Below are 24,662 nucleotides of genomic sequence, written 5' to 3'. Positions count from 1 at the left end.
CAGTCTATACAATAATATCTGCAGTCAAGTCTGCCAAACTCTTTTACATTATAAATGTTTACTAGTAGAGATCACAAGGAGCTGTTTCCTAGTCGTTAGGCCCTGGAGGAGGAGGAGCTGTTTCCTAGTCGTTAGGCCCTGGAGGAGGAGGAGCTGTTTCCTAGTCGTTAGGCCCTGGAGGAGGAGGAGCTGTTTCCTAGTCGTTAGGCCCTGGAGGAGGAGGAGCTGTTTCCTAGTCGTTAGGCCCTGGAGGAGGAGGAGCTGTTTCCTAGTCGTTAGGCCCTGGAGGAGGAGGTGTGTGTGTGTGTGTGCATCACAGGAGGTTGGTGGCACCTTAATTGGTAAGGACAGGCTCGTGGTAATGACTGGAGTAGAATGGTATCCAACACATGGTCTCCAGGTGGTTAATGCCATTCCATTTGCTCCGTTCCAGACATTATTATGAGCCGTCCTCTCCGCAGCCTCCACTGGTATGCATGCATGCTTGGTTTACTGTATTGCCCGTGTACATGCAATATGGAGGTCTGAAAGTCCTGGAGGGGTTCATCCAGATTGAACCGTCATCAGGTGGTGAAGGCTTGACGAGCTCCATTCGCCTCCTTTAGCCCGGTGAGCCAAGATTCTTGTGTGTGTGTGTGGAGAGAGAGAGACCTAGGAGTTCCCCAGCACTCGTGGCTCTGCATTGTGTCAGACCCAGTCTAGAACAGAACAATCTGTCTTGTTGACAGAGAGGTGAAGCTCCAGTCCTAATCACAAGCAGGCCAGAGACGACCAGGCCAAGGTGGACTCCGCTTCACCATCTACTGTGTAGTTCTGCTGGGTTTAATACTCTGCACATACTGGAATTAACGTTTGATTGAATTAATCAAGCACAGTCTAATGAATGTAAAGGCATCCACACATCTCCCCTAAAGAATGTGGTTTAGAAAGCAGTGTTTGTGTTTCTAGTCACAGTGGACCCAGGGGTTACCTGACTGGGCTTTTTGTACTGCACTCTGTGACAAATGACATACAGCGATATAGCTGGGATCTCAAGCTGTCTGGTTGGTGGTCTGCACAGTGGACTTCACATACTGTCCTCTGCCCTCTGTGACTGACCAGGGCTTTGCTATGGCAATGTAACACATACACACACACACACACACACACACACACACACACACACACACACACACACACAGGAAAGTTTTGACTGGTTTTAATTTGTCCCCTTTAAAAAATGATATTCTGTTGGAATGTTCCCAAACCTTGTAACCCTGTCCTGTGTTCTGTCATGTCACACCCCTTTTATGCAGTTATGTCTTATTTCATATGACATGCAAAACAGTTCTGTTCAGGCCAGTGTTTGTCAGTCTGCTGCCCTTTGAGAAGCGACGCTACCATTTTGCCCCCATCTCCTCCACATCTGTGTGCAGGTCAGGTCTCCAGAGAGGCCAGGAAATAACACCCATCCTCAGTGAATGGACTGTTCCAAACAGACCCAAACAACACCCATCTTCAGTGAATGGACTGTTCCAAACAGACCCAAACAACACCCATCCTCAGTGAATGGACCGTTCCAAACAGACCCATATAACACCCATCCTCAGTAAATGGACCGTTCCAAACAGACCCAAATAACACCAATCCTCAGTAAATGGACTGTTACAAACAGACCCAAATAACACCCATCCTCAGTAAATGGACCGTTCCAAACATACCCTCCCCAACCGGCAGCCTGCACCATACACTCTCACTGGGCCTGCTTGTGTCTGTTAGGGCCTCTGCCCAGCTCTGAAAGATTTGGGTGGACTACAGTAGGAGCAGTGGTCTGGTTCCCTCACGTTTTGGTGCTCCTGTGACCCACCCACTCAATTTCGGGGAAGTTAATTTTGCCCCACAATGTATATAATGCAAAGAAATGTGTCTCGACAGGACCCATATTGTCAAGCTATAACTCAAAAGGAACTCGTGCACCAGTGTGACTCATCACCATGGGAAGCACTGTACTTGCCCTTTACTCAGTTGCTCAGAAATAAGCGCAGGAGCTACAGAGGTGGTTGACGAGCAGGTTAAAAGGTCTGTAGGCCTATGGAGCACTGATAACACCACAAGGGTCCCTAAGAATGTCTGTAGACTTCAGGACAGGGGAAATGACGCTGTGCTCTCTGGGCCTGGCGGAGAAAGTGGAGGACGGGGACGAGCGTGGGAATGGGCCAGACGTTTTGGCAGTAAATCACCCCCCCCCTCCCTGTGCACTCTTTCTCTTTCAATCTCTCTCTCTCTCTCTCCATTTTAGTCCAGTAGAGGTGAAGAAGTAGTTTTCCCATGGGCTTTCCGAAGTTGTTTTCACAGACATTGCTGAGATATTTTGTCGTAAAGAAAATATATGGGAATCTTTTCCCCGAATGTGTTTGGTGACTGGACATTTCGTGCTTACTCAAGTAGTCAGGAAACTGAATGCAACATTAGGCTTAAATCAACTTTATTGTACACACTGTAAAAATGGACCACAGCAGCAAATTCGGTTACGAGATATAAAACAAATAAGGAAGTGTTTTACTGTTGAAAATTTCACACACTTGCACTAAAATGATTACCTTCATCCTCCAGCTACAGAATTTACTCCACCAGGAAAACATCTTCACGTGATGGCCGACATAAGTTATGCTTGTCATTGCAAGGGAAGCTGGCTAGCCAAAGTCAGACTCCTACTCGATAGGAAGATTTATTATCTTGAATATGGGATAAGATCTCTCCCTATTTTCTCTCTCTCTCTCTCTCTCTGATGGGAGGAGAGGCCATACTGAAGTGATATGTGGTCTATAAGGAATGAGGATATTGCATTGGGGCCTTCGTTGGTGCATCAGTCTAGAGCCAAGCGTTTGATTGACAAGAATGCTAACTAAGCTGTTAAGAGTTGGTTGGACTGTCCATGAAGCATCGCCAACCCTGAGATACTTTCATACTAACTGCGCTGTGCCACTAAGGACTGGCTGTTGTCTCAGTTTCCCATGACATTTGGGCTGTTTCTGGGACAATACTATTCTCCAGAGGTTGAGTCGGTCTTTGCAGCTTTTTCTTTTTTTAATGTTTTTTTTATATATAGATTTTTTACAAACTGCACTTCTAGCCAGTCATCTATGTGCAAATGTTAAGCATGAAAAGCAATGTAGACTGTTAGAATAGAGCTTCTAGTCTGATGGAATTGTAAATGCGTATCAAATTGCAGAGCGGTGCAGACCTTTTAGCATACATATTCTCTCCCTGGCACTCAAACGCACATGCACTCCCATGCACTGTAAGTGAGAGGGAGAGAAAGAGAGTGTGGGTGTTTCACAATATGCATGCGTACTCATGTGTTCCGAGTACGCAAATAGGAGCACGGAGCAGTCGGCGTATGAGCACAGAGGGCAGTTCTCCGATGCGTACTTTGTTCCTACACGTTTTGAAGCATGCGTCAATGCAAGCTTCAACTGAAATATTCCCAAGATCGTTGATGTAAGATGACGAGAGAGAGGTGTGTCACTGTCCCCCCAGGTTTAGTTTGGGCGTGAGCAGAGTCTTGTGTTCAATTATAACAACATTCCTCAGTCAGTTTACCCAGCAGGAGAGCCTGCTGTTCGCAAGCTGTAAAGTTTCCCATAAAACCACTCTGCTTAACATGTTAACTGCACATGCTTCAATAACATGCAGTACGCACTGCCAAACGACCATATGATGTTAGCTTAGCCGATGCCTGACAGTGATGTTGAAGATCACACCGAGGCAGACAGAATGGAGCTCTTCTCACAAACAACAGAGGCGGGGAAGAGAAGAAGTTGGTTCAGACCATTAGGGGAGTGGCTTTCCCAATGTTTCATGAACGATTCATGAAATTGACGATTAATGTAAATAGAATGGACTGGTGCCTTTTTTAAAAGCACATCTGTGGGCCGGAGACTTTCCTGTCAGACTGTCAAACAGCAGGGCATTGAGATCAGTGATCTGGCCTTTGTAAAGTTCTCAGCTGGCTAACATGGTACAGGCAAAACACACAGACTCACACGTGTGTGTGTGTGTGTGTGTGTGTGTGTGTGTGTGTGTGTGTGTGTGTGTGTGTGTGTGTGTGTGTGTGTGTGTGTGTGTGCGCGCACACAGACACTATACACACTACAGCTCCCGACCACTCCAACCCTCCACTGGGCCGAGCCTGGGCTGAGGCAGGCGTGGGCCAGCAGCCATGTTACGGTCTGGGTCCTCTCCTCTCATTGCTGGCCAAGCCACATCTCCAGACACTGTTTTCATCAGGCTGTCAAAAGTGAAACCTCAGCAGTAGTGGTCTGCGCTCAGTAGCGTAAAGCAGAACAGGGTAGGGTGAGAGTACAGTGAGTCAAGTAGATAAAAGACACCATGAGTCTTTATATTGTACTGTAAATACCCTGATCCCTGTCTAAGGAAAGAAGGGCTTACACTCAGCATCACTGGGAGAAAAAAATGACTTACTCTCTCTCCCCTCTCTCCCTCCATCAGGATGGCCTTCCAGGGTAGTAATGAGGATGAGGAGGAGGCTGCAAGGGAGCGTAGACGCAGGGCACGTCAGGAGAGGATGAGAGGGATGGGAGGCGAGGAGCCCAGTGACAGCGTGGGGATGACCAACAGCCACAGGTAAGACCTGAAGACGTGTGTTAGCTCCCAAACATAATGCCTAGGCTTTAGCTCAGGGGCTAACAGTATTGTGGTGGGCAGGAGATTGGTTTGAACCCAGTTTCCCCTTTAATGGATGTGTGTGTAACGAGGTTCTTATAGTAAAGTGAAACAAAAACTAGTCATCAAAAAACAATTTAGTGAACTGAAATAAAATAATTAACAAATCTGTTTGAAAAACTATACTGAATAACTGAAATGATCATCTTCGACTTCAAAACTAATTAAATAGAATAACCATCACGAATTATGTTCAGTTTTAGATTTTTGGCAAGAGTAGCACAGCAGATATTTGGAAGGTTTGAGTGGTAAGGCTAAATCAACCTTACTGCAGACGAAAGGCGAGGAGTGAAGTCGGGGGTGATGCATCTGCGACAGCCGAAAGTTGGACACCAATGTGGTTTTCCAACAGCGAGGCGAAAAGGTTTTCTTTACAATGTCGAAATCAACATGTATCTAACCCCCATATCACACACCAAACAGAAAATATCCCAATGTAATATTATGTTGTTCCATGTTGTACAGTCAATGATGGAGAGAGAACCTCAAATATCACATTTATTTGTATATATCCATAAACCACGGACAATTGGTTCCTGTTTCAGTCATGTTCGCGCGGGTCAAACAAAAACACCCTAATGATTGGTTGACAATACAGCCTCCCACAATGCAGACGATGGCTGCAGGATGAAGTCGGTGAGGAGCAACTGCAGAAACATCATCACTGTTGGATAATTTTGTTGATGTATTTTAATATTTTTTTTTATCTTGTCTCATCGCTGCAACTCCCCAATGGGCTCGGGAGAGGCGAAGGTGGAGTCATGCATCTACCGAAACATGACCCGCCTAACCGCATTCCTTAACACCCACCAGCTTATCCCAGAAGCCAGCCGCACCAATGTGTCGGAGGAAACACCATTCAGGCACCCAGGCGGCCACAATGAGTCTTTAAAGCGCGATGAGCCAAGTGAAGTCCCACCGGCAAAACCCTCACGATGCTGGGCCAATTGTGCGCCGTCCTATGGGACTCCCGGCCAACGCCCATAGTGGCACAGCCTGGGAAATGAACCTGGGTCTAGTAACGCCTCTAGCACTGCATGGGATGTAGTGCCTTATGCCGCTGCGCCACTTCGGAGGCCCTAAGTTGGACCATTTTTATCCCCAGAATGCAACACGCTTTGAAAGATTTGACAAAAGTCATCTGCTCGAACGCGTCATTTGAGACGAGCACGATGCAAGACGATGCTCTCACACAGAGTATCCGTGAATGTGCACGGGTGCGCTGCACACTGCTACACTGCTACAGCGTGGGAGCTACGGGACCACAACTGGTTCCTGGTTGTTCCTGGTTGTTGTTGTGGGAATTGACCCACTACTACTGTTTTCTTTGTGCATTCTACAGTTGAAGTCAGAAGTTTACAAACACCTTAGTCAAATACATTTATACTCCGTTTCCTGACATTTAATCCCTGTAAAAATCCCTGTAAAAATGTCCCTGTCTTAGGTCAGTTAGGATCACCACTTTATTTTAAGAATGTGAAATATAAGAATAATAGTAGGGAGAATGATTTACTTCAGCTTTTATACCTTTCATCACATTCCCAGTGGGTCAGAAGTTTACATACTCAATTAGTATTTGGTAGCATTGCCTTTTAAATAGTTTTACTTGGGTCAAATGTTTCGGGCAGCCTTCCACAAGCTTCCCACAATAAGTTGGGTGAATTTTGGCCCATTCCTCCTGACAGAGCTGGTGTCACTGAGTCAGGTTTGTAGGCCTCCTTGCTCGCACATGCGTTTTCAGTTCTGCCCACACATTTTCTATCGGATTGAAGTCAGGGCTTTATGTCCACTTCAATACCTTAACTTTGTTGTCCTTAAGCCATTTTGCCAAAACTGGAAGTATGCTTGGGGTCATTGTCCATTTTTGGAAGACCCATTTGCGACCAAGCTTTAACTTCCTGACTGATGTCTTGAGATGTGGATATATTGAAGCAACATCATTTTCCTACTGATGATATCTATTTTGTGAAGTGCACCAGTCCCTTCTGCAGCTAAGCACCCCCACAACATGATGCTGCCCCCGTGCTTCAAGGTTGGGATGGTGTTCTTTGGCTTGCAAGCCCTTTTTCCTCCAAACATAACGATGGTCATTATGGCCAAACAGTTCTATTTTTGTTTCATCAGACCAGAGGACATTTCTCCCAAAATTACGATCTTTGTCCCCATGTGCAGTTGCAAACTGTAGTCTGGCTCTCTTATATTGGGTTTGGAGCAGTGGCTTCCTCCTTGCTGAGCGGCTTTTCAGGTTATGTCGATATAGGACTCGTTTTACTGTGGATGTAGATACTTTTGTACCGGTTTCCTCCAGCATCTTCACAAGGTCCTTTGATGTTGTTCTGGGATTGATTTTCACTTTTCGCACCAAAGTTACGTTCATCTCTAGGAAACCGAACGTGTCTTCTTCCTGAGCAGTATGACGGCTGCGTGGTCCCATGATGTTTATACTTGCGTACTATTGTTTGTACAGATTGACGTGGTACCTTCAGGTGTTTGTAAATTGCTCCCAAGGATGAACCAGACTTGTGGAGGTCTACAATTTTTTTCTGAGGTCTTGGCTGATTTCTTTTGATTTTCCCATGATGTCAAGCAAAGAGGCACTGAGTTTGAAGGTAGGCCTTGAAATACATCCTCCAAGTGACTCAAAATATGTCAATTAGTCTAGCTTCTAAAGCCATGAGATAATTTTCTGGAATTTTCCAAGCTGTTTAAAGGCACAGTCAACTTGGTGTATGTAAACTTCTGACCCACTGGAATTGTGATACAGTGAAATAATCTGTCTGTAAACAATGGTTGGAAAAATTACTTGTCATGCACAAAGTAGATGTCCTAACCGACTTGCCAAATCTATAGTTTGTTAACCACTTATGAAGTGGTTGAAAAACCAGTTTTAATGACTCCAACCTAAGTATGTAAACTTCCGACTTCAACTGTACGTCGTCTCGCTGAGTCTACCTTTAAACCTAACCCATGACCTAACCCTTCACCTTATGCATAAGTAACATCCCAAAACACACACACTAAACACGTAAATGGCTCCCAGCCTCCCACAAATAGGCTTTCTTCTGTCCCTTAAACTGAAACAGAAAATAAATGATGTAAAAATGTTTTTATCAAACTTGAACCAGATAAACATCTTAAATCTAGTAGAAATAAAAACGAATAGAAAATAACAAAACTATAACAACCTTTGTGTGTAACCCTGATCTCATCCGCTGTTGGAATGCAGCTCAGGCCATCCCTGGAGGAAGTTTCCTGTCCAGGTTTCCTGTCAGCTGTCCTTTCCTATCCTCTTCTGTTTTTGTTTTTGTACAGTATACTCTCTCAATAGACTAGATGCACGGTGGGTTGCTGTCATACTGTCGGCTAGTAGCCTTTCTATAGCGTTGAATACGTCTTACAGTAGAGAAACCCAGACATCGTAGACTTACATCATTTAGACAGAGGCCCCCTTCTTTTGTCTACCAATCAGTCATAAATAGCTCACCCTACTGTCCGCCCCCATACCATGTCCAGTCGAGGTCCGTGCAGCTGTCGACACTGGAAGTAGTGGGCTGCTCTGACATCCACCAGTACAGATGCACTGTTGTAGTGGAGAATGGTTTCTCTCTCTGAGGTCACAGCCATATCCTGTGGCTATTGAACAAGTCGGGGATTGTCTCGACCTGTGATCAGACGTAACCCGGGCCGTTGTTGGTTGTGTTGGGTTCTGTGCTAACATCTGCCAAACGGTGTTGTCAGCCTGTGTTCAACTCTGTGGGTATGTGTGAGGTGGTTGGATGCAGACCAACGTACTGTGTTGTATGGATATCCTGTCAGCTTGCTATGAGGCTCGGCAAAGGAGGTAGCCAGTCACTAGGAGAAAAAAGCAGCCATGAACTTTCATGTAGGCCTAAGTTACGCTGTTGGACCTAACATGTGGATAAAAGAACAACCTGCAGCTAGGAAGCCAGAAGACTCAGTGAGGTAAATTGATTAGACGTGTCAACTGGAAATGGAGCTGAAATGCTATTTCCCCTGTTGTTGATGTCCATATGAGCCTCTTAGAAATCCATATTGACTGTGTCGTGGTGCCCTGATCTTGGGGATTTTTCAGCAGCGAGGGGTAGTTTAACTTCAGAAGCAGTGACCACATAGAGAATTCAGTGGTTTACTGTTTTTGTCCCTCAGTGTGATATTGATTGAATGTGTAACTGACTGTGACATTCTCTCTCTCGCTCTCTCTCCTTTTTTTTGCATTTTTTTTTTTGCTCTCTCAGTGTAACCGAGACTGTGTCGGTGTCCTCCTCTGTGACCTCCTCGGGTGGAGGAGACGATGATGAGCAGGCCCTGCTGGAGCGCATGGCCAAACGAGAGGAGCGCAGGCAGAAAAGGATGATGGAAGCTCTGGAGCGAGAGAAGGATCAGAACCCCGGCAATGCCGGTAACCACGGCAGCGGGGAGAATAGTGTGGATGAGAGGTCCGTCGGCCGCAGGGGCCGTTACCAAGACAACGAAGAAGAGGTGGAAGAGCGGAACTGCCGAAAGAAGGAGGAGGAGGAGGAGGGGAAGGCTGCTCCGGAGGAGGAAGAGGCTGAGCAGGGAGAGGAAGAGGAAGAAGAGGTGGAGGAGAAACCGAGACGATCCTATATGAGAGAACAGGTCAGTCTATTCTTATTGTAAACTTTTCTGTCCATTTTTACTTCATTTTCTGTCAGCATGTTTTCATTCATAAAATGCACCTTATTTATCCATAGGAATCCATTGACGAGAAAACTAGAAACGAGGTATGACCATGGATATATTGATTGGATTGGTGGCTGGAGTTTGCTGATCGTTTATCTGATTTTGATAAAAACGTGACACTCCCATTCCTTCTCATAGGAAGATACAGGAGAACAAGCGGTGGTTTTAAATGAGGTTAAGGAATCAGTCAACTCAGAGGCAGAGGTTGAAGAAGATGCTGAATTAAGTGATAAGGTAGAGGAACCAGATCAGTTAGAGGTAGAGGGCACGACAGTGACACCGAACAATGAGACTGAGGAAGACTGTGACATACCAACAATCCAAAATGGCTTGGATGTGGTAAGACCTTAACATAGAGGTGTGAAACAGGAGCATGAAAATCTCTGGATAACTCAAATGTCTCCGAAATAATAGTCTAGCTGATCCGATATCTGATCAGAAATCATACTGTATCATAACTCTAAAGACAACTCCTCATGCCTTTGTCAATGGAGCAGAGTAGCGGTGTAGCCTAAATTAATGTTTCCCAGACATTGAAGTTCTCCAGACGCTAAATGTGGTCACAGTGTGGTTTTTGCATCCACGGTAACAGAGCTGCACCTTATAAGGTGTGGTTGTGGTCACCAGTCGTGTGATTATCTTTAATGTAGTTTAATGCCATGCCATCCACTGAGTGGTCACAATACGGTCACTGTGTGTTCAGCTGCATGTTTGCCTCTGTGGGGAAGAGGTTGTGTGTGAAACCCGTGTTTTGCATCTGTTGTCATGTCGACTCACTTTCCGCAACCCCCGGTTTTGCTCTCAAGCGTGTGTCCCAAATGACACCCTATTCCCTACATAGTGCACTACTCTGAAGACTTGGGACAAAAGTAGTCCAGTGGAGGACAGGGTGTCATTTTGGACAAAGCCAGGGTCACAGACTGGAGTCACTGGTCCCGGTTGGAATGGTGTGATGTCACATAGAAGCACCCAACCACAGACACGAGCATTCCTTCATTCCCAGAGTTCAGTGTGCTCAGGGTGTGTTCTGTGCCTGCAGGTGAATGAAAAGCAGAATGGAGGTCTGCACGAGGAGACTCCTCCAAAACACAAAAAAACAGAAAGGACCCTGAGGTAGGAGCCAGAGACATACGTGCTCTAATGGTTTAATGCTACACGCAACACATGCACGCATGCGTACACACACATACAAACACACACGCACTCTTTGCTTTACATTGGTCATGATTCAAAATATGGGGGGAGGAGAGAGGTGGGAGAGTCTTGCCCAAGGTGTCTGTAAGGTAATTGAAGGGCATATTTATCCCAGCGCACACAAACACACTGTTGCTTAGCATGGTTTGTTTCTAGAGCAGAGCTGCTGTGTTTGACATGGCTCATGTAATCCTAGCTCCCCAGGGGGAAGCACTGGAGTGAAACCTTAGACACACTGTTACCTTAGACAGCGCCAGGCTGAGTCTTAGTGTGTGTGTGTATGTGTGCATTTGTGTGCTTGTGCGTGTGGGCTGTCTTTCTACCTGTGTGACGACATTAACCTCTCCTCCTGTGCGTGACCCGCAGCCGCGGCAGCGTGCGCTCCCCGGAGGCGGGGGCGGAGGAGGAGCAGGACGACGCGGCGAACCTGGAGGCGGAGCGTAAGCTGGAGGAGCTGAAACGGCGCCGTGGCGATGCGGAGAGCGAGGAGTTCGAGAGGATGAGACGGAAGCAGCAGGAGGCTGAGCAGGAGCTGGAGGAGCTGAAGAAGAAGAGGGAGGAGAGGAGGAAGATCATAGAAGAGGAGGAGAGACAGAAGAAACAGGAGGAGGCCGAGAAGAAGGACAGAGAGGAGGTGGGGTTTGAAGTGGACAAGGGGAGTGTCTCTTTAGCAGTGATGTCACTCTTTCTCTCTGTGCCGCTCTCCTTCACTGTTCTGCGCTCTCTCTCTCTCTCTCTGTCTGTCTCCGTCTCTCCCTCCACTCATCTCAAGACTGTTCCGTTGATGTAGTCATACCACCTGTTGAAGATAACAAGCTATATGTCATATTCCTGCCTGCTTCACCATGACATGATCTTATTATACTGCATCGTTATCGGCGCACCCCTATTTGAATCCCAATAATAATTCATTTATAGGCCATCATTCTTCTTCCCCTGCTATATGACCTCACCCTAACATATCTAAGCTATGATAGTCAGTCCATAATTTGCCTGTTCACACTTGCGCTTGACACTGCACCATTCACTGTCCAATTACCTAGTCTACTGTGCTGTACTGTCTTATTCAGACAGGTTTCTCTGGTTCCATCTCAAATGGCGCCGTATCCCTGTAAAGTGGACTAATTTCGATCAGGGCTCTGGTCAAAAGTAGTGCACTTTATAGGGAAATAGGATGCCGTTTCAGACACGGCTTCTGTCATTTCCAGACAGGTCTCAGGTCTGTGCTGTGCTTGGCTTTGACCAATGGGGTTGTCTCATGTTGTGGTGTATAAGAGACTGTTTGGTGTCAGGGCGGGAGAAGCCTGGATATAGTTGGACATCAAAAATAAATAGTGTTTCCCTACTGCACTGTACAGTACCAATAAGAAACAGACTGTAATACAGTAACGAACTGTAAAGAGGTATTTTCACTAGAGGAGTAGTGCTTTGATCTATAGACTAGGCCAAAGTTCAATTTAGAGGAAGATACCTACGCTTAGTTATCGTTTGCGTGCGTACATTCCTGGTTGTGCGTGTGTGACCGTTTGAATAACTGAGCATTCTGCTGTGTTCCACATCTCACAGGAGGAGAGGAGGAGGATGAAGGAGGAGATAGAGAGGAGGAGGGCGGAGGCGGCCGAGAAGAGACAGCAGATGGGGGTGGAGACTGTCGACGGAGAGGCCAAACCCTTCAAATGCTTCAGCCCCAGAGGATCCTCCCTCAAGGTCAGTCAACAACTTCTGACCTTTGACCTCTCAGTCACCTCCCTCTGTGTTGTCTGTCTATGACCATGTTCGAATACTGTCACACAGATTTAACCCTGTCATCAATCTAGCAAGTACACTGCAGGGATCCTTAAAGCTACTCAAGATGTAACAGTTGGCTCCCATATGATAGCTTGCACTTCTTAGTCCTTTTGGTGGCATAATCTCTACCTTATCTTACTTCACCTCATTCTAGGTAACAGGACAGTTTTACTGGGAACATTACGGCGTCATTGTTGTTGACAATAAGTGTCTCTGTTCTGTTGTCTTCTGTCTGTGTGAGTTTGTCTGTTGTCTTGCTACTGCATATAAGGCATGGAAACTGGAAACGCCACTTATCACCATAAAGATAATATTTGTCATGGAGTAGTGTGTTTAATCAACTTATGTGAATAAACGCTCCAGTGTTGTGGAAATAAACTCCCATGCAGTGAATGTCCATGGGGGTTTTTACTATTCTGCCAATGGAGAAAATCTAATTACTACAAGTTTAGCAAATACCCATCTCACAGGCTGGACTCACTGAAACCTGCCCTGAAATAGTCTTAGTTTGTGTTTTATTGTTTTTTTTAATACTTTTTGAGGTAATAATCTATTTCCATTTGTTGTCGTTTGTGGTCTGGTCTGTTGGTCAATGTTAACATCCTTCCATTCCTCTCCACAGCTTTACTTTGTCATCATGTTCACTGTAGGTACAGCTGATGGTAGAAGTTGCCCATAGGTTACAGATCTAGGATCAGATTATCCTTCCCCATATCTAAACCTGAACCATTAGGGAGGGAGGAATATAAAACCAGACCCTAGATCAGTGTCTATGGGCAACGTTGTTCTACTCATAGCTAATGCGTGTGTGATGCATTGTTGTGAGGTTATACTCATTCCAGTGTCTGTGTTAACATTAATGTTTTACAGTGGAGTGAGTTGTGTACCTTTTTGTTTGATTCAGACTTACACACTAGTCATTTTAATAGGAGTTTGAATTATTTTAGTTGATTCCTCCAGTGTGCTGTTCCTGTAGTTCAAGTCACCATACCGTAGTTGTGACAACATTTCCTGTAGTTCCAGTGTAACGAAGACACAGAAGGACATACCTCGATCCTCTTGTACTATTCCAGAGTAGTGGCGTTAGGATGCGACGTTCCAGAAGTATTCCAGAGTAGTGACGTTAGGATGCAACGTTCCAGAAGTATTCCAGAGTAGTGACGTTAGGATGCAACGTTCCAGAAGTATTCCAGAGTAGTGACGTTAGGATGCGACGTTCCAGAAGTATTCCAGAGTAGTGACGTTAAGATGCGACGTTCCAGAAGTATTCCAGAGTAGTGACGTTAGGATGCGACGTTCCAGAAGTATTCCAGAGTAGTGACGCTAGGATTCAACGTTCCAGAAGCTGCAAATGGGAGTCAACACAGTTGGCTAGATAAAGAGGGCTGCTCCCTTCAAGAACGTCAGACTCGGAGGATGCAGGAAACCGATTAGGTTAATAGGATTAGTGTACCCGCACTGGAATGGGAGCTCTTTCAAATGTGCTGCTTCAGCCTGAGAATGGGGTATTTCCTGTCGAGAGGAGTATTTTAGCAACACCCACATTCGGTAGCAGAGCCGAGCTAGAGACCAAGCAGGGTCCTTTTTTATTTCATTTTTTAGAGGGAGCGGGGATGGATGGTTGTTCTTTTTTCTTTTCAGGAACGCTCCAACCCCCCCTCTCAGCCCTGTTGTCGTATATCATAAACAGCAGTCGGAGCGAGGTTCCCACAGCGCAGGGTCTGAAAAAGGCCTGTGCTGCTCTGCTCTATGCTTTTCCTGGCTGGGTGACGGTAGCTGTAGCTAGTGCTGTGGAGAACAGAACAGTCAGTCACATTGTGTCTCGCTGGGCTAGGAAAAGCCCAGTCTAAACAGGGATGTAATGGGTCTGGTATAAAAAGAAAGAGAAAGGTAGAACAGGAGAAAGGAGGAGAAGGAGGATGCTGCTGTGTTTGGCTGGTATGTGGGATTACTGTGTGTATTTGGGAGTTGTGTTTGTGTGTGTGTTTTTGTGTGTGTGTGGCTACTGCCTAATAAATGGTGGATGCATAATTCACTGATCTGTCTACAGATTGGTGAAAGGGCAGAGTTTCTGAACAAGTCGGCACAGAAAAGGTGAACAGTCATTTCCATTTATTGTTTGAATCACAACCGGTGCTTTCAGTGTGAAGTCATACAGTTCAGTAATAAAATGACCCTTTGGCTAATTCTGTTGTATGTTCTGAGCAGCACGGTGAAGACGTCTCACTCTCCTGTCGTCTCTAAGATTGACAACAGACTGGAGCAGTACACCTCTGTTGCGCAGGTCAGAGGTTACGCATCAACACAAATCACCTGACTAGACCTACTGTTACCAATGAGCCCTATGAGAACAATGTGAGAAACATGTTGGAAAGACATCTTGTGTTGACTGGGACTGTATAACTGTTACCATTGCTGATTATCATAACTAGCACATCGAGTCTGTCAATACTGCTCTGAATCTAAAAGCTACAGTACATGCATTAGATAATGCTAATGATACTATACTACAATAGGCTTTATTTATAAGCCTACTCTGTATGGCTCCTTTCTCTAGCCCAATTTAAACACCAGTACCAGATATGAAAACGAAAATGAGACATTTCTCTTCTCTCCTTTGCCGACATGGATCATTCCTCACTCTGAATCCAGCACTAACACAGTCTCCCATTCCCTTTTCTCTCTCTCTGTCTCTCTCTCTCTCTCTCGCTCTCTGTCTCTGTGTATATGTATACACACAGAACAAGGATATGCGGTCCCCACGCTCCGGTGCCGTGGACCTGCCAATGGTGACAGATGGGATACGTAACATCAAGACCATGTGGGAGAAAGGCAACGTTTTCAACTCGCCCGGGGGCGGCGGGGGCACGTACAAGGTGGGGACCGGATTAACAACGGGGACTCTGGAACTCCGTTTGGGAGGAAGTCAGGACCGGGGAGGGGGGCTGAGAGAGAGGAAGGGGCTCGTTTCACTGCCACTTCCTGTTCATCCCGGATGACGAGCTGCCCAGGGCGTTCTGCTGAAGTTGAACTTTGTCCGTGTCTGTTCCCCCTCTCCACACAGGAAGCAGCTGGGATGAAGATAGGTGTGGCGGGCCGCATCAACGACTGGCTGAATAAAACCCCCGAGAGCAAAACGCCGGGAGGAAGGCCCGCGGTAGGTCGTCTCCACGGCAACCACTTACTGTACAGTGCTTTTGTCCTCTCTGCACTTCTTCATCTAATCCTTTATTGAGATGAACTACGTCTTTTTCAAGGGAGACAGCAAACAGACACTCATTATGAAACATACTATATGTGCGGCCCCCAACTCTGTGTTGCTCCTGCACTTCGGCTGTAGTATAAGCGAGTATTCATCAGACCAGACTCAATATTAGGAAGGTGTCCTTAATGTTTTATACAGTATTTACTAATAGTTTTGAGAAGCGCTGTTAGCTACCATGTATTTTTTTGTATATGTATTAATAATTGCCTGCAAATAATAGTTGTAAGCAGTAGTCAGATGATGTGCCGTGTTGGGAGAAAATAGTCTAGCGTCACCCAGGGAATTTGAAATGCAAATCATTGCAAAGTGGATGAGCTGTTGAGTTATAACCATGAAGTCATGAAGGGAAAAAAAACACACAGCACTTAACAGCAGTCATTTATTTGTGTTGTAAAAGCACATATCACATATTGTCAGAGTACGTATTAGTTTTAATATGAAATGTGGCACGGTTCCTACCATGGATCACATGCAGGTTATCAGAAGGACTTAGAGATTTAGTCAGACAGGCTGCTTCCCATGCTGGGCTGTGTGGATGCATTCCACCATACCAGTGATTCATCTCAAATGGCACCCTATTCCCTACGTAGTGCACTACTTTTTTACCAGGGCCCATATTCCACATTTATCCCATTATTTTACCCAAAAGACTCAGGCTTTTCTGTTTCTGTCTACGCGGGCCCGGCACCCGTGTCTCACTGAGTCATGGCTATGGTGAACCTGCTTTAATTAAAAGCAACAGTCTTGAATGATGCAACGGTCGTTGATTCTGCTCGCCACAAGTCTTTAGGCGGCAGGTAGCCTCATGGTCAAGAGTGTTGGGCCACTCACCAAAATGTCACTGGTCTGAATCCCTGAGCTGACTAGGTGAAAAATCTGTTGATGTTCCCTTGAACAGGGAACTTAACCCTAATTGCTCCCTGTAAGTCGCTCTGGATAAGAGTGTCTGCTAAATGACTCAAATGTAGTGTCACACTGATGATAACTCAAGACCTGACATGAACATAAAACACTGGCGTCCCACTGGTGTGGGGGTAAGTCTCAATGGAAAAGCGCTTGTAGAGTAGTCCTTAATGCTCTGATCAAAAATAGTGCATGGAATAAGGGTGCCATTTTGAATGGACTACAGTCCCTTAATCACTGTGGTCCCACTCCTGGACTATATTTCAACTTCAGACGGTGCTTATTTTAAGACGTTCAGGCACCCAGACCTGTTTTCGAATAGGTGCACAGTGTGAGGGCAGCACTAGATATGAATGCAAATTTACATGCGGTAGCCACTGCCATAACCACTGTAGGAGTCATAGATCATGGTGGCGTAGTGATACGCCATGTGGCCGCTAGAGGGCCGTTGCCATGGTGACGCGGCATTGAGAAGAAGTAGTGCAGAAAGTCCGGGCGTTGTGAGTGGTGTGGTGTGGCTGGTTATACGCTCGGTAACATGATACCTGCTGCCGACCTTTGATGTGTAGCTTTTTAAACCGCTATGAACCCCTGTAGTTTTGCACGGACGTTAAAAGTAACTGTCACTTAAATAATTTCCGTAAAAGACTTGATTGATTGAATCGTGATCGCTCTCCGATATAGATTCTGATATGGGTGACTGACTTGCTCTCTGGGAACGTTTGCTCTGGTCTGCCTCTCTGCCTGCTGACAAATGATGTCTTGAAGTGACTGCAACACCTGTCTCCCTCTTGTGGTTAAATGGAGAATAACACAATTGCATTTCTGAAATAAATATTTTACTGACTGTCGCTCTTTCTTCTGTCTTCTTTCCTTTAGAAGCTTCTTCCATTCTTCAATCTGACTGTTTCTAATTTCCTCTGCGAGATCAGCACCTCTCTGCCTGGTAGTCCTTCTCTCTGTCTTTTTTTCCTTCTTCTTCCCGCTGGACTTCTCTTTCTGCCTCCTCTCCTCTCATCCCTTTTCTCAGCACCTCAGGTATTGTAAAGTAATACAACCCAACCGTTGACGCATTTCTGTTTCCTCAACTCAAATACTGCAGCCATTGTTGGAATTGTGTGTCTTGAATATGAGTTGACGAGGACTACAGACACTGATGCACTACCCCCACCACCCCCTTCATTTTTCCATCCCTCCCGTCTCTCTCTGCAGGATCTGAAGCCAGGAGATGTGACTAACAAGAGAAGTCTGTGGGAAAACAAGGGATCCTCCCCAGCCAAGGTAACCTGGCCCACCTGAACTCTTCATAGTACACACACACACACACACACACACACACACACACACACACACAAACACTCTTAGGAAAAAAAAGGTACTATCTAGAACCTTGAAGGGTTCTTCAGCTGTCCCAATAGGAGAACCCTTTGAAGAACCCATTTTAATTCTAGGTAGAACCTATTTGGTTCCAGATAGAACCTTTTTGGGGTTTTGGAAAGGGTTTTCCTACGGGGACAGCTGAAGAACCCTTTTGGAACCCTTTTTCCTAAGAGTGTACACACACATACATAAACACACATACCTGAGTTTAGACCATGGCTAATGCCATGAAGAATGTACACTGAACAAAAATATTAACGCGACATGTAAAGTGTTGTTCCCATGTTTCATGAATTGAAATAAAACATCCCAGAAATGTTCCATAGCAACAAAAAGCGTATGTTATCTCACAAATGTTATCTCACAAATTTGTTTACATCGCTGCTAGCGAGTGTTTCTCCTTTGCCAAGATAATCCATCCACCTGACAGATGTGGTATATCAAGAAGCTGATTAAACAGCATGATCATTCACACAGGTGCCCCTTGTGCTGGGGACAATAAAAGGCCACTCTAAAATGTGCAATTTTGTCACACAACACATTGCCACAGATGTCTCAAATTGTGAGGGAGCATACATTTGGCATGCTGACTGCAGGAATGCCCACCAGAGCTGTTACCAGAGAATTGAATGTTAATTTCTCTTCCATAAGCCGCCTTCATCATTTTAGAGAATTTGGCAGTATGTCCAACTGGCCTCAACCGCAGACCACGTGTATGGCATTGTGTGGGTGAGCGGTTTGCTGATGTCAATGTTGCGAACAGACTGCCCCATGGGGGCGGTGGGGTTTATGGTATGGGCAGGCTTAAGCTACGGATGACTAACACAATTGCATTTTATCGATGGCAATTTGAATGCACAGAAATACCGTGACGAGATCCTGAGGCCCTTTTAAAGTATCTGTGACTAACAGATGCATATCTGTATTCCCAGTCATGTGAAATCCATAGATTAGGGCATAATGAATTTATTTCAATTGACTGATTTCCTCATATGAAGTGTAACTCAGTCAAATCTTTGAAATTCCTGCTTGTTGCGTTTTATATTTTTGTTCAGTATAGTTACAGATATGCAAAAAGTTTGCAAAAATTACTGGAATTTGTACCATCATACTTTCTCACACACCTGTGTCCCAAATGGCACCCTACTCCCTACACAGAGCACTTTTTTTATTTTTTTATTTTATTTTACTACAGCCCTATGGGTCTTCGTCTAAAGTAGTGCACTACATAGGGTGTAAGGTGCCAATTGGGGGACACATACAGTATACTCCCCAGTACATTCGCATGATGTCACACAACAACAGTACACCTAAAAGTATAGCTGGGGAGTGTTTTGAGGCCTTGTAGTATTCATCTGTTAGTTAATAATATCATATGATGTACATTTGCCAGCTAGGGGGATAACAACGGCTTGTTGCTTTGTCTTGTTTCTGTTTGAAGAGCTCTGAAGAAGAGCTCTCTTAGCTAGTTGACTTCACCGTTAACTAGTCTGGAAACCCTGGAGAGGTAAAGATGTTTTAAAGATGTCAACTTCGCTGCACTGATATTATCACTGGAATGACCTCAGTCTACTACGATGTCAGGTCTTCTTCTCTTTTATTGGTAAAAATCACACTCAGGCCTGGTCCCAGATCTGTTTGTAGCAATGACAATAGGAGCTGGCAAGTCAGCACAAACAGATCTGGAACCAGCTGCACTGTAAATATAAGGCACTGTTAAGGGCCATGTGTTGTGCTATTGCTATTCTATAGGTAATTAGAGCCTCAAGTGCCTTTCACAAAACGGCTGTTCTATATTTTTTTCCAGACTCTCATTTCTATGCCTCTCTTGACACAGCAGCAGCCATGCTTCCTGTATAGTCCTTTCTACTTTGCTCTATATTTCAATTCATGTTGTTGTAGAAGTACACTTCATTTTACACATAACTCTGGCCTTGCTAGCAGAACCATTACTTGCTACTGTATGTGTGGGTCCTTTTAACCACATTCTGAACAGGCAATTGTAAGGACAGCTATCTCCAACCTCTACTGTGACCCTCGTAATACAGGACCCCATGGCGCTCCAATGACCACAGTGTTGGCCACAACCCCACCATGGGGCCTCTGTTATTTACGAGGATGATATTTCACCGATAAAAGACACCAATAATGATATTTATTTATGGAATGGCTCTAAATTTGGCCCCTGGAGCGGAGAGGCTTGTGAAATAGGCCTTGCTCTGCAGTCTCCCGATAGCTGAACACACAGACAGAGTATAGCAACCTGCCAGCACTGCAGTCCAATGCTGTGGCGTGCCACATAGAGCTGGAGGGCCACTAGACTGCTGGTTAGTGCTGACGTAAACCAGGCGTGGAGCTGGGGAAGGTAGGGGGCTGGCGGTTATGAGCTGTGTTATTAACTAACCACACATTGTGGTGATGTCAGGAGAGCTGTATGAGGGGTTAGGGGACGTAGGGGCCTGATGGGCTTGGGATAAGTTCATGGAAGCAGGCGGAGTATCGGTGTTTGCGTCCAGAATGGCCCTGGTAAAAATTAGTGCACACTGTAGGGAATAGGATGATATTTGCGACACAGACAGGACAGTGTTACCACAGGGAACTGTGGGAGATGTCGTCCACGAACCACCACGACCAGGCTTTACTGGATAGACTTAGTGTGGTTGTGTTTTTTTTGTAGATGCAGGGTTTAGATGTGTTGGGCAGGATGTTCATGTTGTTTCCCAATTCCCCCGATTGGCTGGAATAATCTTCTTGGTTCGGGCAGGTAGCCTAGTGGTTAGGGCATTGGACTAGTAACTGAAAGGTTGCAAGATCGAATCCCTGAGCTGACGAGGTAAAAAAATCTGTTGTTCTGCCCCTGAACAAGTCAGTTAACCCACTGTTCCTAGGCTGTCATTGTAAATAAGAATTTGTCCTTAACTGACTTGCCTACTTAAATTAAATAAATATATATATTTTAAATGCACTCTGTCTCAAACCTCTGTCTCAAACTGAAGGCCCTAAAAAGAATGGAAATCATTCTCAAATTAACATAAAACCTTCCTTATTAATGTAGAAGAGATGAATTTGATCAAACCACAGCCTGAGATTGAAAGGTTCCAGTGCACACAGTATCTCTCAGGGTATGGCAGCATTGACTAAATGGACTGTTGAAGTGACTGCTACCTCGGATGACTTTCTCTCTGACTTTTCTCTCCATCTATCTTCTCTCAGGTGACTGGTAGAGGGGAGAATAAATCTGTTGCCAATGGTGAGTCCATTCTGTTACCATAACCAACATAGTTTTAAGCCTTATGCGGAGGTCAAAGTTGACTGACTGTGTGTGTATCTGTGCCCATCTTGTTTGGGCCTATGCATGTCTTTGTATCTACAATAGTCACAAGTCTGCTTTACTGACAATACCCACCCAGAGTCAGTGAGGTTAAAGGGGACTGCTCCGTCTGAAAAAGGACAGGGAAAGGAGCCTGTTGTAAGTTCGACCATGTGGCCCGGCAGCACCCATAACTCCCTCCCTTCCTTCCCCAGCTCCCATAACTCCTTCCCTCCCTCCCATGTGGCCCGGCAGCACCCATGACTCCCTCCCTTCCTTCCCCAGCTCCCATAACTCCTTCCCTCCCTCCCTATAACACCATCGCCCCTGGGACCTGGTGCCAGCTGTAAATCATCTCTGTTTGCTGTTTGGCTCTCTGGCAAATGGCGGTTTCAGATGCCACTTTCACATTGTGTTCTATTTCCAAAGTGCCCTGTCCACCACGACTCTTTTGTCCCAGTAGAGAGAACTGGCCTTCAGGGATGTCGGACGTGTCTGTGAAATGTGTCGTTTGTCCAAACCCCCCCCAATCCTCAACCCCCACCTTACCCCGACATGGATTCTATTGTTGGGGTCGGACCTTCCAGGCTGTGAACAAATTAACAGCTGTTGGGTTGACACACTACTAGCCTGTGTGGTGGAAGATTATCACGCCATACACCTAATTTTGTCAGGGGCTAGCAGAGGAGAGGCAAACGTAATGTAACAAGCTCACTTCACCGTTCAGGCAAGGTGTGGTTCCATATTTGGTGCATTCTGAAAATCTCGACCCCAGACAATCTGTGTCTCTCTCTACTTTTAATGGTGAATGTGTAAAAGTAGAGCGAGACGCTTGAAATAGCTACACACGTCCAACGTTTCTCGACACACACACACCTTGTATTCACTCCCCCTCTTTGTTGTCGCTGAGAGAAGGGCAAATGACAACATGGCAGGAGTCAGTTATATAAATGTCAGTAGAGACGGGTAGGCAGGCAGGCAGGCAGGGACCTCTGACACCACATCGAACAGCATGCAACAACCCCAGTCTCATGCAGAAAGGCCTGCTTGACTGTTCTTACTGAAGGCTCTAGTCATACTGCAAAGACTTAACACCAGATCAAGATTACTACCAAGACCGAGGTCTCTTTAGCTGGCTAAATTAGACTGACTGTGTGTGTAAAGGCATAATGGTTTTGTCCTTCGGCTAGACATCCTACACCTCTTTCTAATAGATATGGTAGTTCAATAAAGGTGTCAATAAAGGTGTCAATAAAGGTGTATGTAAAAAGTATGTGTGGGTAGGTGGATGGATGTGTGGGTCTAACCCATCTGAAATAGGTTAGAGGTTAGAGTATTCAACTCTTAGATTTTGACTGTAGCTCTGATAGACTTGTCTCTGTCCCTCAGCAGGTATGGGACACGAATGATACGAAGAGCTTCTTCTGAAGGCTGGTGGGGACCAAGACAATCCAAGACTCTTCCTTTTTCTATGTGTATTATACCAAAACAATATGACCACCACCCTGAGGGAACCCAAGGAATGGAGAGAAACAGGAGATTTTATTTAATAAGCACTGTACTGAAACGAATAGCCACCATCTCGTAATCTACAGTGTAGTGCCTTTTGCACAACGAATTTGCTATGATTTACCTTCTCAACAAACAAAATAATATGCTGTGAAATTTGGATGTTTTATGATATGGTGATTTGTTTTATATGTAATAAGCAAAAACTTGCAGAAGAAAAAAATAATAATTGAGATTAGATATATTTCCCATGCGCTCTTCAGTACGTGTGTACTTTTGATATAGTGGAGAAATGTTTTTTATGAGGTTTCCAGTTCCACAATCATCTCCGTGTTCCAAAGAGAGAGATCTACCATCGATGCTCTGTCCATGTCGTCCATCTCACTTCTTTTTTTATTTATATTTAAAGCAAAGCTTCACACATAGCTATTTTATTCATGTTCACCAGTTCAGGAGAGAGATTATAAGCACTCCGTAGATTTGGCTTATTTCACTTTATTTTGTCTTACCAATAGTGCAACAACGGTCTGAGTTAATGTGTTAGCACAGAAGTACACGTCGTTATGAATATTATACTGTATCTTCTATTACAGCTTTATACTCAAGATTTGTTTCGCTTTTGTACTCTAAAATTAAATGACTACCAACCGACAAGAGGCAATGAAAGGCAGTGCAAACAACTAAAGGAAAGTTGTATATTAAGACGGCTATTATAACGTTTATTATCCTCGTTTCAATTTATTTATGTTTTTGTTTTTTAACGTGTTTTGTCATTGGCTGTTTTTGTGGCTTTTGTACCTGCTGTTTTGAATCTCTAAATTCACTTTGTTAAACTTGCAAACAACCCATGATGCAGCAGGTGTACTTAAGAGTTACATCCTCATTTTAGGGACTCTCTGACCCACAACATTCCACACCACTAAGCACACCGCCGGGCTTATTCACATGCATGCTCCAATGGCTTCTATCCAGGATGTTAAGGACCTCCGCGTTGTCAGTGAGGTTGTCTGAATATAGCAGGCCAGATACACATTTATACACCGTGCCTGCACCTTGAGACGGCATCGGTTTTAAGCTGTATGCCGCCTTGCCATTTAAGCCCAAATCCCATGTACTAATAACTATAGGACTCTGGAAGAAGGGAAAGTGCACATTTAGATGTGGACAATGATCGAGGATTGAGTCAGTCAACAGCAGACACATTTTGACTCCAGATGACAATTGCGCTTGACGCTTGTGTTGAGTTTTCTTAAAGTTGCGTTGCGGTATGTAAGATCATGTTTCCAGTACAAATCCTTTACATCCAAAATGGTCTCAAGGCCTTGTTGTTGCAGGCACCGAATAAACTGTACCTTCCACTTTGCCAACTCAGTTTGACTTCAGCTGTTTCTTTCTTCTTCATTTTAACGTTTCATTATTGAGGATTATGCGTTTCACGTTTCGCTCATTCATTTTTGCATGACATGCTTTGTTGATATGGGTATTAAATAAAGGTTATCAGGGGCATTGAAAGATTGTTCTGTGTAAACCTTGACAATCACATTCCATGACTCCTTAGAACTACAAGCAATGGAGTCTGACCAAGATATATATGACATTATTTTACATTGCTGTTATTTCATATTTTGGTAATTTAGCTTTTTATTTCAAACACCCTCATTTATTGTGTAGAGTTAACTATGCAAGGCACACTATCTGCAGTTTCAGATCAAACTTTGTGATGGGAGTGGGTAGTTTCCTACAGAATAAATGTTCTGAAATATTTGTACCGCTGACTCAACAACCGCAATAAAGAGATATAAATTGTTCCAATTTGTCTAGTTTATTTTCCTCTTTCTAACACTGAACTCACTATCATTGGCTGCT

At 44.9% G+C, this 24,662-nt stretch overlaps 1 protein-coding gene across 16 annotated transcripts in view; it reads left to right on the top strand.

Moving 5' to 3' along the window:
- The window catches only part of LOC112216853 (non-muscle caldesmon), a 54,832-nt gene extending 30,228 nt beyond the window's left edge, over nucleotides 1-24,604 (top strand). For 4 of the 16 annotated variants that reach the window (XM_042300150.1, XM_042300148.1, XM_042300161.1 and 1 more), the window contains 14 exons: nucleotides 4,492-4,626; nucleotides 8,982-9,363; nucleotides 9,459-9,488; nucleotides 9,586-9,786; nucleotides 10,487-10,560; nucleotides 11,008-11,296; nucleotides 12,208-12,348; nucleotides 14,480-14,523; nucleotides 14,638-14,713; nucleotides 15,171-15,305; nucleotides 15,494-15,586; nucleotides 17,810-17,878; nucleotides 21,191-21,227; nucleotides 22,677-24,604. In XM_042300150.1, the coding sequence (XP_042156084.1) occupies nucleotides 4,492-4,626; nucleotides 8,982-9,363; nucleotides 9,459-9,488; nucleotides 9,586-9,786; nucleotides 10,487-10,560; nucleotides 11,008-11,296; nucleotides 12,208-12,348; nucleotides 14,480-14,523; nucleotides 14,638-14,713; nucleotides 15,171-15,305; nucleotides 15,494-15,586; nucleotides 17,810-17,878; nucleotides 21,191-21,227; nucleotides 22,677-22,696 (1,726 nt within the window). In that variant the 3' untranslated portion in view covers nucleotides 22,697-24,604. Of the gene's footprint in view, nucleotides 1-4,491; nucleotides 4,627-8,981; nucleotides 9,364-9,458; nucleotides 9,489-9,585; nucleotides 9,787-10,486; nucleotides 10,561-11,007; nucleotides 11,297-12,207; nucleotides 12,349-14,479; nucleotides 14,524-14,637; nucleotides 14,714-15,170; nucleotides 15,306-15,493; nucleotides 15,587-17,809; nucleotides 17,879-19,418; nucleotides 19,485-21,190; nucleotides 21,228-22,676 lie in introns of all 16 variants that reach the window. The other 12 variants (XM_042300156.1, XM_042300155.1, XM_042300154.1 and 9 more) reach the window with 10 other exon arrangements.
- The last annotated feature ends 58 nt before the right edge of the window (nucleotides 24,605-24,662 follow it).

This window comes from Oncorhynchus tshawytscha, linkage group LG17 (genome assembly GCF_018296145.1).
Source record: "Oncorhynchus tshawytscha isolate Ot180627B linkage group LG17, Otsh_v2.0, whole genome shotgun sequence".
NCBI lineage: Eukaryota > Metazoa > Chordata > Actinopteri > Salmoniformes > Salmonidae > Oncorhynchus > Oncorhynchus tshawytscha.
The sequence above is the reverse complement of the archived record's forward strand: the minus strand, read 5'-3'. Positions and strand labels throughout refer to the sequence as shown.